This window comes from Dreissena polymorpha, chromosome 2 (genome assembly GCF_020536995.1).
Source record: "Dreissena polymorpha isolate Duluth1 chromosome 2, UMN_Dpol_1.0, whole genome shotgun sequence".
Lineage (NCBI taxonomy): Eukaryota > Metazoa > Mollusca > Bivalvia > Myida > Dreissenidae > Dreissena > Dreissena polymorpha.
The window spans coordinates 28,182,743-28,196,690 of NC_068356.1; the positions used below are offsets into that span (position 1 = coordinate 28,182,743).

Below are 13,948 nucleotides of genomic sequence, written 5' to 3' on the forward strand. Positions count from 1 at the left end.
GATAAATTAATCTATAAGAATTATACAATGTGGTACTTATCGATCTCAAGCACTAGTGAAAACTATCGATTTCCTGTACTGAATGGACCCGTCCTGGTGAAGTGTCCATTGTACAGAATCTCACACTCAAGAATGCGCAGCGCATCGCGGCAACTTAATTGTACAGGCACAAAACACGATATATCTAACATCAATCCTGAAGGAAGCTATTGACAATTTCACAACCATTAACGTGCATGTGTTTTGTTAGTTGTTGTTTTGATACTTGACAAATAGTTTGTTTAGTAATTCGAGTACGTCAAATAGGCCATATGAACCATAATTTAAATGAATTGCTGAGAAACATCTGTTTTTGAATGAAATTTACATACTTTCTACATGATTTATAAGCCTTTCTGTAAATGTATTCCAGGTCAAGTTGGCGTAGTGTATAATGTGTAAGCATACCGATAACTTGGACCAGGGTTCGATCACCAGTATGTGAGGCCTTCCAAATCTTTCCCAAAAACATGAATAACTTCTTCTTCCCAGGCAACTGATTTGAGTATGTTTCAACAAGGCTTTCGATGATTTCGACCAGACACAAATACGTTGACATTGATAACCAAATTGAATATTTAAATATCTCAGCCGTCGGTACGTCTCGAACCTTTCATGTGTAGGTGAAAACGTGATTACTTAGTACGTCGGGATTATTGTGTTACGGATAACTGCGATTATACATCCTCTTCTGCATTTGTGGTTATGTTGATGATTTATGTTTACATTATAAAATGCTGACTTGCTATTCAGAATGCTTAAGAACTTTTAGCGTAACTTAAACTCATCAACATCTCATTTGTATCAATCTTCAACTCCGACGCTCAATAGTTTTAATATAATTGCTCGTTTGATCACCGACAATCCACTAGGCATTGTCAATGATGTGCCAATAGCCATAGGCTGCCACTCACTCAAAACCGCCACTTTCCTACTCGTAACCCAATTACAAATTGAAAGGCGCAGTTCAACAGACCACATTAATTGTCTGTTATGTACAGAAAATAATCCATCCTACATGGTAAGCGATGATGACAGAATACGCACAATCGGCACTTGAAATACAGTTCATGTGTAAGTATTGGAAAAGCCAACGTGTATCACTTGCTTTTTTTGGTGTGTTGAAAATGTACAGCAATACATTTATTTCTGTTGTGGAGATCTGATTTATTATGGTGCTGGTTGAAAATAATTTAAATGTTAACTTATAAACACAATAATAAGCATACTATTATACTTTGAGCAAACCATGAGCTGTTTGTTTTCAATGCAAATGTACAATCTAAGTCGAGCAATGACCCCTCAATCTCCTAAGAAATGTTTGCATTACTTGGTTTGCATAAAGGGTTTAGCATCAAACAATTGTGTATAAAAGGCTTCATATGTACAAATCTGCACAAAATAGTACTTTTTTTTAAAAATGTTTACATGTTTTTGTACATGAATTAGTTGGGTTTTCTTTACAAACGAACATTATTATTTATGTTCTTTAACTCTGCTTTCATTGATTTTCTTGTACGACTTATTCTGAACGTTATCTAGATTTTATATTCATTAATATGTTAACTGTTTTGATTTGTTTAGTTAAATCGTATGTTTTCTCTTCAAAGTATAGTACCTTCTTCTATCCAATTAAGTGCAGAGCTCCTCTGGAGCATCAACGCACTTTGACTATACAAGGAGTCATGGGACTTAGGTACTTGGTGTCATTTAGGGAGATCGAAAGAACTCTACACAGTGGGGAACGAACCCTTGACCTCCCGATCGCTATGCGGACATCATATCCACTACGCCACTACGACCATTCTTAACGTTTTTCAAAGTATTCTATAATCCTAAAAGATTGTAGGATGCAGATACTGTACATAAAATGTAAAAACTAATTTGTTAGACTTCTTATTGAAGAATAACATCGAAATTCTGGACTATACTTTTTTCAATATTAATTACAGATTATGCAAATAGCCGACTGAAACGGAAAAGCTAGTGGAAGTTTTGTTTCAATTGTTAACAGTTGTTGCGTCCAATATGTGTTTTCGTCGGTGCTGCTGCCCAAAACAGGATGATAATCCATCGAGCGGTTAGCATATTTGATATCAATGTATTGTCAAAACTGTACGAAAGCGAATACATGTATGACACGGAAGAATATGTTCAATATGTTTATATTTAAAAGTGTGTGACAATTGATATAGTTTAAACAACAATTGAGCTTGTTAAGTGTTCTACGAATATTTTAAAATTACCTGTTCACATTTTGGTCAAGTGACGATTTCTAAGTAATTGTCATAGATAAAAATTTTTTATCCCATCATCAGACGTGCATTGTCGAAATAAACCACTGTGAAATAAATTTTCCTCTATTTCAGCAGTGCTGAAATATAGCTGTCACGCGCGGCAAAGAATGTTCATATTACTCGGAATCAACTATAAAGTAATCATCTTTAGTAAAAAAATCGAATCAGATTCAACGAAACAAACAATTTGATACCAAGATGTAATATATTTTTAAAACATAATGCAACTCAAAAAGCAAATAAACACTATTTACAAATATTAAGTGCGCGTACTCGTGACGTCATTATTAACACGTTATACGACACAGTGCATGTTGTTTCACGCTAAAGATTCAGTTGTTTAGTGTCTTTTTTTTCATTATTTCTTAAAAATCGGGGAGGTAGAGGTATGATAAACAGAAAAACAGGTTAGTTACTGATCTTTTTGTAATATAGTAGGCTCGACACGATTAAAATAATGAAACAATGTTTGCTTAAAATATCTTTGGGATTTTCCGTCTAGTTCGATTTTCCTATTCTATTTAAAAGAAATAATTTACGACCAAGAAAATTAATGGGATAAATCGAATACTAGGTCGGTGCCGAATAAAGCAAAGTTTATCTTGCTCGGCACGAAAATCTGAACCACTCGCCAAGGCTCGTGGTTCAGATTTTCTAAGCCTCGCAAAATAAACTTTGCTTTATTCGGCACCGACCTAGTATTCTCTATATGTATGCATTATTAAAAATAAAATAACACTCGTGACTTAGATAAATGTTAAAAATATTAAGGATGATGATCAATCGAATTCGGTATAACAAAAACATTGTTATTAGCATAATAATCCACATGGTATGAGCAAGATAATAAACTTTACATTTTAGTTTACATCAATAAATATTAACAGCATGATAGCCACCCTATCGCATAATTATTTTGTAAAAAGGCGATTTTGTTTCCAAACTCATGTCCTGTATTACGTTACATTGAATACACACTATTCATTACTGTATCATCAATTCCTCTTAACAGGACCTTTTGATATGTGTTTTATGACATGTGTGTCACGACTGACGATATTCTATGTACAAGTCATAATAAATTTATGTCCTGTTCTGTATTTTTATACTTCTTAGACAAAGTCTGTTAATGAATGTCAGTGTTCGAAAATCCAATGGAATTCTGATAATGTTGCTTTAACTGCTACGCACACAATTGAATATCATGATCAAAGCGCTGAAGGCACTAAAGTTGTTTGCTATAACATAATCTTAGACGAAACTCAGATTTCAAAATTATGTTATAGCTTTTTATATCGCAAATTTGAAATGAACACAACCCATTCACATTTATAAAGAGTGTGTCTTAAAGCACAGGTCGAGATGTGTGTGTGCACAGTTTATCCTCATATTCATGTTATAGAGATAACTTAGACAAAATAACAACAATATGTCTCTTTTTATTTTGGCAATAGGTTGCTGCACTGGCATCCATCTTTAGAATTTTGGTTGCCTTGCTAAAGAATAATAAGCCTAATATCATGTACTTGTTGTGTTATGTGTATCTAATACTTTATTTATTTTCTTTAAATTATTGAGCAACAATTTTGCCGACATGACCGACTTTTAATGCATCATGTCATGTTGTGAGCCGGAATTGAATTAGTCCTAGGCCTAATTGATTCACAGTCGGCAATTTGTATTTTATGTTTCATTGGGTTGAGTTGTTCAAGCTTTGAAAAAGCTAGTTGCCCTGCTTTTTAATCCAACTGTAACCAACTTTTGAAATTGAGTTTCCGGTGTGAGGTCGTCGTGGTGTAATGGATATGGTGTCCGCCTAGCGACGGGTTCGATCCCCACCGTGGGAGCATTCTTTAGATCTACTCCAAAGACACCAAGTACGGGTTCTAGGCCCAAGATACGGACTCGAGAGCGTTTAAATAAGCTTCAGGCTTTCGATGCAATAGAGCTAAAACAAATATGTCTAAACTAAATTGAGTTTCCTGGGCTTAAATCTACTGGCCCCAGGCTAACAGACAAACACTAAACCTGTAAGTTATTCATGATGTTAGATCTTACAGTGCATTGAACTCATTCAATTTGCAAATCTGAAGACATTGAAGGGACCTTTTCACGTTTTGGTAAATTGAAAAAAATAAACGATTAAATAATTTGGAGAGTTCTGTTGTTGTCGTTATATTTTTTCAGACTTCGATGATTGCTTATATAAAGTATAAAATACATCTCTTATTGTATGAGCAAGGATGGGCGAGTGGTCTAAACGATATACTTTTATTTCAGGGGTCAGTTGTTCTAGCCCAGTTGAGGGTAACTTTTTTTGTTTCTTTAATTTTATTCTTGTTTTTTTTAACGGAGATATTTAGATCCACTTTTTAATTGTATCAATATTAAGCATTTAATGACTAACTGTAAAAAGGTCCATTTTAGATGTTTACTAAAAATGCCACAAGGTAAAAATGAAGGACACATTGGTAGTCGATTTGATTTAAAAGTGATTTTGTTTATTTGCCTTGTCAGCGAGGTTACATTGAAGTTATTATCACTTTTATCTCTTTTTTCAAATCATTAATAAAAAAGATAATTTGAGCTTCATTTTTGGGAAAACATGGCTTAATGCATATGCATTAATTGTCATCCCAGTACCAGAGACTCTCTTTAAACGAAAAACACCATAAATTCAGAAAGCGCCGTCATTGATTAGCCGGAGCGCATTACACAGGCTAATCAGTGTGCATATGCTAATCTGTGACACCACTTATTTGACATGCATTAAGCCCCGTTTTCCCTGAAAGCAGCAAATATTTACAGAGTGCAATGACAAATTGGCCAATGTCGTCGCACAAGTTGTTAAACACTATTGATTAAATACACGCACTCACTGTCTGCAGTGTACCAGTGGTGAAGTATAAATAGGCAGATGCGGTGGTTATTTAAAACAAGTTTCCATATAGTTATTTTCATCAATGGATAGTGCTTAATTTTGCCTAACTTAGAGGATAGAAAAACCGAAATGTCTACATTAATAGTTGTAAACACATGTAAGTAGATGCTACAAAGAAGAACAAGGTCAATAAAAACGTCCATAAATTTTAACAGCAAAGCATAATAAATAAACACTCTATACTTGTTCTAATCTTTGGACTTAGACACAGACATAAAACTGAAAAATAAGATTTCATGAACTTGTGTGTAAGTGATATAAAATATATTAAACATAAATAGAACGTATTGTTTTCAACCACTAGCTACTACAGAAAACTTTATGTAAATGTGCCATGTATCTTACAAACAAACACACAATTATCCCAAAGGAATGCTTAAAAAAGGAAGTGTTTTTATAGAAAATTCATTATTTTTGCAACTAACTACTTTATTTTGTTATCAACACAGAGAATCTTGAAGGAAAATAATGACATTAATAAGAATTAGAATTAAAATTACGTATCTTTAGGGTAGGGGTAACCTATGGTCTTTAAAAATCAATAATGGCATTTACAAGATGTATTTCTTGTGTTAGGTTTTAGAAAGAATGTCTCAAAAGATTTGAAAAAAACATTGAACTAATGACAGCTGCCTAGCAAGGAAATTTCGAATCTTTAAAAAGGAGGTTTTCACTTTTGGCAGAAGTCAATATTTCACGCTGCAGAAACAGAACAGAACTTTGAAGGTAAATTGTAAAAAAATCTGAACGTATAGGAGACACTTTTCTAGGTAAATAAACACAGCACAGGGATGAGATTAATGAGAAATGTAGCCAAAACTAGGATTGCATTCTGTTTGAATGTATTGTGCATGCCATGAAATGGTTCAAATTTCTCATTTTTTTAAATAAAAACGAGGTTTGTGGGGGAAAAGATCAAGGGCAATAGTTTCACAAGTGAAGAAGCCAGCCTTGTCTTTGGTTGTATTTTCAAAGTATAATGTTATGAAACTGACACAAAAACCTTTCTTGTGTCACTTTCTGTTTTGATGAAATGGATTGGACTGTTAGCGGCCTTTCGGAGATCGAAATTTGGTCAAAAATATATACCCTGCCCCCTTAACGGCTATGGTGTTCTGCAAAGTATTTTATTTTGTTTGCAAGATCTGTCTCAATGATTACAGTTGGGTTTGCTGCAAAGTTTATTTCCAATGTTTAGATCTACGGGCAGGTGTTTAGATGTTGTTTTCTTAATTACAGGTGCGAAAACATTAGTCGATGTGTCACATACAGCTTGTGGTATACTTGTATATGCGACATTTAACTCCACATCTGTTTCACCGGAACACCCCAGCAAGGTTTGAAATATGCCTCACATATTCCTGATTTTTCACTAGTTGCTGTCGTCCCATGTCTTCCACTTGGTCAGCAACAGTGTTAAGCTTCCTCTGCATGCCCCTCTTGTCTGGAGCCTGTATATTGAGGCAGGCTTGCAGGCTTGTAAGTCTAATTTGCCCAATTTTGAGCACAGCACTGGAAGAAGCAAGCTTATACTCAGGACTTCTAGTGGATTGACATGCTTCTGTGGAATGCTGGTGTATAATGGAATTTCATCTATGCAAAAGTCGCAGTTGTGGCATGACACCTTAATATCCACACAGAGTCCTTTTCTGTCTGTGATATTGTAATCCAGGCTAGGTTGATCACAGCTGTGATTCCCTATGCACTTGAAAAATGTTCCAAGCTGTGTCTTGTGTACAACGATGTTCTCATTGTCAGATATATTTGCACTGTTTCCAATTGTAGCACTTTGATTTTCAGACTGTGGTACCGCTTGACGTGGTCGCAGTTTAAAATGGAGAACGAGTGGATCCCGAGAACGGTTACACGCATTCAAGACATCGTTAGCCACAGAATCACCCAATCGCACGACAATTTCCAGGTCAGGGTCTGAATTCAACTAAATAGAATCTTGAAAGTGTTTCTCTACACATCACAAATGATTGCAGTTATTGTTTGGAAATACTCCCTTTTTTAAGTGCACTTTTGTTTTTCCTAACGCGATTGTTTTTATAACTGTACTGTGATTTCTTATGGAGTGATCTCATTTTGAATGGTATTTTATCCAAGATTTTAGAGATACATCTGCTCAACACTATAGACTTGTAAACAATAAGGCCACTTCATTGTTTTATTAAATTCTAGTCATTTTTATCTACATAATGAGTGCAGCAGAGTCAGATGTCCAGATATTGTTTGTTTTATTGTACCAATAAGTACAAATGCAAATACAGAGGAGTCAAACTTGTATGTGGACATAGGATTTAGCTCCCTTGTGTACAGTGCAAACAGATTACAATAAAGCTGCATTTTGGCTTTAAAACACTGAAGGGCTAGTAGCTTTGGGACTATGTTTGGTCATGACCTATGAATCTGAGTATGTTACTACAGATGCAGTACATGTATGGGTATTTTATCCAGTCTTTTTTAATCGGTACAGAATTATAAGCTCAAATAACTTTTGAGACTGTACTTTCTCTCGGCATTGACCATGAATGTCAATATTTGGTGCATGTATTATGTAATCATAGGGGAATATACAACTAAAAGACTGATTGATATTGTCAATAATAATGTTTAAACATTTTATATATAACTTGTGCTTCTCTACTACATAGAGTCAAATGTTGTGAATAGGAACACTATTGTCTGGATTATTTCTGTTCTGGTTAAATTGAATTGTGCGAAATATTGGAATTACTATAAAATACAAACAAAACACAGGATAGAGTTCAGAAATGGTGCATTTAATTCATTAAACATTATAATTCAATATAACAAAAGCTTTTTTGTTTAATCATGCTGCAAATTTTTTAAATTGTGTATATCATATAAACATTTATACAAATATTCCACAAATGTGTTGCGGCATCAAATCGAACATTATTTAGCATATATCTTTTAACCGTTCTGGTTTAGATTATGGAAAACAAAGAGAGGTAATAATGTTAAAACCATTGCTAATTTTAGGAAAATTTCACGTGTGCTGTCTTCGCACTGAAAAACAATGTTTAAACTCATATCTGTGTACTAGCATCTACATTTGCACATTTTCTGAGCTTGAATACTAAAGTAAGCAAGATAAGTCTGCAGTTTTGTAGAAAGAGTTGGTAAAAATAGGAAAATTATGCAAAAAAGTGGTTTGTAACATGCCGCAAACATTTTTTTTATTCGTCTTATTTTAGGTCATTTTGGCAACATATTTCTTCATGATACACCTAACAGATGAAGAAAGACTAAGATTGAAGCATTTATTTGATAATAAATACAATATAATAAATGAATGCCACATCTGGACGGGGGCCTGCACTCCAAACGGCTATGGTGTTCTGCGGTGTATTTTTTTTTTTGCAAGATCTGTCTCAATGATTACAGTTGGGTTTGCTGCAAAATTTATTTCCAATGTTAAGATCTACCGGCAGGTGTTTAGATGTTATTTTCTCAAATACAGGTATGAAAACTTGAGTCGTGGTGTCACATACAGCTTGTGGTCTACTTGCATATGCGACATCAAACTCCACATCTGTTTCACCGGAACACCAAGCAAGGTTTGAAATTTGCCTCAATTATTCCTGATTTTTCACTAGTTGCTATTGCCCCATGTCTTCCACTTGGTCAGCAACAGTGTTAAGCTTCCTCTGCATGTCCCTCATGTTTGGAGCCTGTATATTGAGGCAGGCGAGCAGTAACTGTAAGTCTGATATCCCAAATTTTAAGCAAAGCACAAGAAGAAGCAAGCTTATATCCAGGACTTCTAGTGGCTTGCCATGCTTTTGTGGAATGCTGGTGTATAATGGAATTTCATCTGAGCAAAAGTCACAGTTGTGGCATGACACCTTAATATCCACACATAGTCATTTTCTGTCCGTGATATTGTAATCCAGGCTAGGTTGATCACAACCGTGATTCCCTTTGCACTTGAAAATTTGTCAAAGCTGTGTCTTGATCACAACGATGTTCTCATTGTCAGATATATTTGCACTGTTTCGAATTGTAGCACTTTGATTTTCAGACTGTGGTACTGTTTGACGTGGTCGCAGTTTAAAAGGGAGAACGATACGATCCCGAAAATGGTTACACGCATTTTAGACATTGTTAGCCACACAATCAGACAATCACACGACACTTTCCAGGTCAGGGTCTGAATTCAATGGATTAGAATCTTGAACTTGTTTCTCTACACAGCGCACATGACTGCAGTTATAGTTTGGAAATACTCCTTTTTTGAAAAAGTCACCTTTGTTTTTCCTAGTGCGATTGTTTTTATAACTGTGCTGTGATTTCGTATAGAGTGATCTCATTTTGAATGTTAATTTTTCCAAGATTTTTATCCCCACGCTTTTTTAAAAGCGTGGGGATATTGTGGTTATCTCTGCCGTCCGTCTGTCTGTCTGTCTCTCCGTCTTGGCCACTATCTCCTCCAACACTTTAAGCACTAGAATCTTGAAACGTACACACATGGTAGCTATGAGCATATGTGCGACCCTGCACTGTTCGGTATTTTTATCTGACCCCTGGGTCAAAAGTTATGGGGGTTGGGGTTGAGCCGGGTCAGATATTTTCACTCATTTTAAAGCCCCCGGTATGGTGCATTGGCCATAACTTTTGCAATATTGAAGGTAGCAACTTGATATTTGGCATGCATGTGTGTTTCATGGAGTTGCACATTTTATGTGGTGAACGGTAAAGGTCAAGGTCATCCTTCAAGGTCAAAGGTCAAAAAAGCAAATTCAAGGGAAGTAATAAGCTTTAGAGGGAGGTGAGTAATGACCCTGCCAAATGATTTTTTTTAATAAATCAAATCGGCGAAGGAGGGGGCATTGTGTTTCTGACAAACACATCTCTTGTTTAATGTTATTTTACATTAACTTTTTCATTTCTACACCGATTCACTTCCAATTGATTCTGGACAATACGGTCAATCTCAACTATGCATGGTCCCATTACCAACCCTGTGTTGGTCATTTTCGGCTCGGGTACTTCTTACATGTACCCCGGGTACTCTTAAGTATACTTACATGTACCCCGGGTACGGTAAACATACTAAAACGTTACCGGGAAATTTAAAGCTTAATCGGTCGTTGTCGGCTATTTTTTTAAATTAAATATATTCACATTTATGTCAGTTTTCTGTAAAATGGCCTTAATATTATTGAAACTCATACTCACAAAGCATGTAGACGCAGTTTTTTTTAAAAAGAGAAGTTTGTTTAAGATAATCGGTAGCGCGTTTCACGACATAGGATTTAAGGCGGAAATACAACTCGGGTACAGTCTAATATCGACCGGGTACGATTAAGTATATTTACCGTACCCGGATTACATGTAAGTATACTGAAGAGTACCCGGGGTACATGTAAGTAGTACCCGAGCCGACAATGACCAATGGAGCTAGTTTTTATACTAGGCCATGGTCACACTCTGTGTTCAAAGGTAAAAAATGGCCATAAATGAGCTTGTCCAGGCCATACCTATGTCATTGTCAGATTTTTATGCCCCCCTTCAAAGAAGAGGGGGTATATTGCTTTGCTCATGTCGGTCGGTCTGTCGGTATGTCGGTCGGTCCGTCCACCAGGTGGTTGTCAGACGATAACTCAAGAACGCTTGGGCCTAGGATCATGAAACTTCATAGGTACATTGATCACGACTCGCAGATGACCCCTATTGATTTTTAGGTCACTAGGTCAAAGGTCAAGGTCACGGTGACCCGAAATAGTAAAATGGTTTTTGAATGATAACTCAAGAACGCATACGCCTAGGATCATGAAACTTCATGGGTAGATTGATCATGACCCACAGATGACCCCTATTGATTTTGAGGTCACTAGGTCAAAGGTCAAGGTCACGGTGACCCAAAATAGTAAAATGGTTTCCAGATGATAACTCAAGAATGCTTTTGCCTAGGATCATGACACTTCATAGGTACATTGATCGTGACTCACAGATGACCCCTATTGATTTTCAGGTCACTAGGTCGAAGGTCAAGGTCACAGTGACAAAAAACGTATTCACACAAAGGCTGCCACTACAACGGACAGCCCATATGGGGGGCATGCATGTTTAACAAACAGCCCTTGTTAAATCATTTGGCACATTTGTTCACCGTCATTGGACAGTGTGTCGCCCGAAAGAATTACGTAGATATCTCCAAGGTCAAGTTCGCCACAACTAAAAATAGATTGATTTTGAAACAAGGGGGGCAACTGTGATAAACAATCAGTAGAAATGCACATTTTGAGTTGTAGTTGTCTCCATTATCAGACTTTTTTTATTGAAAACCTGGTTTTGTGACAATTTTGTCCCTTGTTTTAATTTTGTCAATTTACCAAAATGTGAAAAGGCCCCTTTTAAAGTTATTAGTGTAACTACAGCTTAAGATACATTTATCTGGGAAAGATCTAGGATCACAATAGGGTAATGCTAAAATGGGGCAGAGAGGAAAGCTGAACCCGACTTATATAATAAAAATAATATATTTTGTAATAAAATGGCTAAATTCCAGTAAATTGTTATCCTCATTGAATTTTTTTTCGTAGGGGATTTAGTAATAGTTTCCGTTTGTCTGTGCGTCCATCTTTCCGTCCGAAACTTTGTCCAGAGCATAACTCCAAATCTATTCAATGGATTTACTTTAAACTTAGAATATAAACCGATGGCAACAAGGAGAAGTGCAGTGGCCAAGAATCCTAACTCTATCTACCTTAGTTTTTGAATTATCTCCCTTTATATAATTTCAAAGCACATTTTTGTCCAGAGCAAAACTCTAAATCTACTTTAGGGTTTTACTTGAAACTTGAAATATAAACAGATGGCAAGAAGGAGAAGTGCAGTGACTAAGAACCATAACTAAGATGGCAAGAAGGAGAAGTGCAGTGACTAAGAACCATAACTTTATCTACTTAAGTTTTTGAATTATCTCCCTTTATTTAATTTCAAAGTAAATTTTTGTCCAGTCTATACTGGGGGACATATTGTTTTTGACATGTCTGTTGGTTTGTTGCTTTGTTGGTTTGTTTGTGTAAAACTTTTAGATTGACCATAACTTTTGCAATACAATGTATTGAAGATGGCAACTTGATATTTGGCATGCATGTATATCTCATGAAGCTGCACATTTTGAGTGGTTAAAGGTTAAGGTCATCCTTCAAGGTCGAAGGTCAAATTTTGCAATATTGAAGATAACAACTTGATATTTGGCATGCTTGTGTATCTCATGGAGCTGCACATTTTGAGTGGTGAAAGGTCAAGGTCATCTTTCAAGGTCAAAGATAAGGGGGTGCATAGTGTTTAACAAACACATCTTGTTTTTTATATAAGGGCCAATGTAAAGGTTTACGCAGGACGGCGGATGACAAGCTCGCTATGACAATTCCTCGGGTTTTCTCAGAAAACAATGGAGCTAAAAATACATCCCCTCATAGCATGAGAACGGGTGGCTGAATACACCCACTCATAGTCAGAGCTCCAGATATTTCTTTCAGCCGAGGGGTATTTCACTCAAGAAATTTGTAATTGATGCGTAAAAATCAAAATCCCGTAATGTTAAGTATTTATGTCCATATGATCAGAATTAATAATAACTCGCTATAAAAAGCAGTCTTGTATACAATAAAGCAATCACTTTTGCTTTATTAAACATTTGTTCTGGTGTGTTTTTTGCCCTTTCTATTTTTCCGTCTTGATTTGTCAAGCCACTGTTTAGCACACTGTGCTGCCAAGATCAAAATCTTCTAAGCTTGGTCCACAAAACTTGTTCATCATATGTGTATTTCGGCTGCCATTTAAAAAGTGTTTGAAGGAAAAAGGTTTTTCAATAGTGCCACACAAGAGATGAACTTAAAGCAAAAACTAAATGCTTGAAGTTGGGCGATTCGGGTTTTAGCGAATGTGATGTCAAATTTTTTCACCGTAAGCGTATATCGATTCTCAACAATGCAGCGGGAAGCCCGTTGTGTCAACATCGGCCTTTATCGTGGGCCAAAATGAAATGATACCGTTCTGACTGAAGAGTAAATGAGGTCGGGAACCACATTCTTTAAATGGTCCACTCTGGATCAGCAGACGATTTATTTCATAGGAGGAATCCGAGATAGCCGATGTATCACGATTGTAAATGGTCATGTCACTAGGTTTTTTGCCGGTGTGGACACAATGACGGGAAGCAGTCATGTTTACATGAATTTATATGCATGTATAAACGGCGTATACGCATTGAAATTGCACACGATGCGTAATTCGAATTTAGCCAGGAGTTTTTTTACTCAACAAAATTTTAAGTCATGCGTATTTTCTTTTTTTTTTTTCATGCGTATTTTACACAAATACGTATGTTATCTGGCCCTCTGCTCATAGTATGAGAACAGGTGACCGACCGGTCTAAGTGGAAGACTTTACTCCAGGGGTCAGTGTTTCGAGCCCAGTTGAGGATTACTATTTCTTTTTTTAAATTGTATTCTTGATTTTTTTTTACTGGAGATTTTTAAGTCCAATCTTTAAATTTATCAAAATAAAGCATTTAATGACAAACTTCATTACATGCTAAAATCTGTGAAAAGGCCCGTTAAAAAATATTGCAAATATTTAATAATTAGAAGAAGGGATACTAGTACCCAAATACTAGTATAAATATAGA

The 13,948-nt window shown here is 35.9% G+C and overlaps 1 protein-coding gene across 1 annotated transcript in view; it reads left to right on the plus strand.

The window, feature by feature from the left end:
* Positions 1-7,141: 7,141 nt before the first annotated feature.
* The window catches only part of LOC127869626 (DNA-directed RNA polymerase III subunit RPC5-like), a 34,040-nt gene continuing 27,233 nt past the window's right edge, over positions 7,142-13,948 (plus strand). Inside the window, exons 1-2 of the mRNA XM_052412283.1 lie at positions 7,142-7,198; positions 8,768-8,864. Of these exons, the coding sequence (XP_052268243.1) occupies positions 8,819-8,864 (46 nt within the window). The 5' untranslated portion in view covers positions 7,142-7,198; positions 8,768-8,818. The remainder of the gene's footprint in view (positions 7,199-8,767; positions 8,865-13,948) is intronic.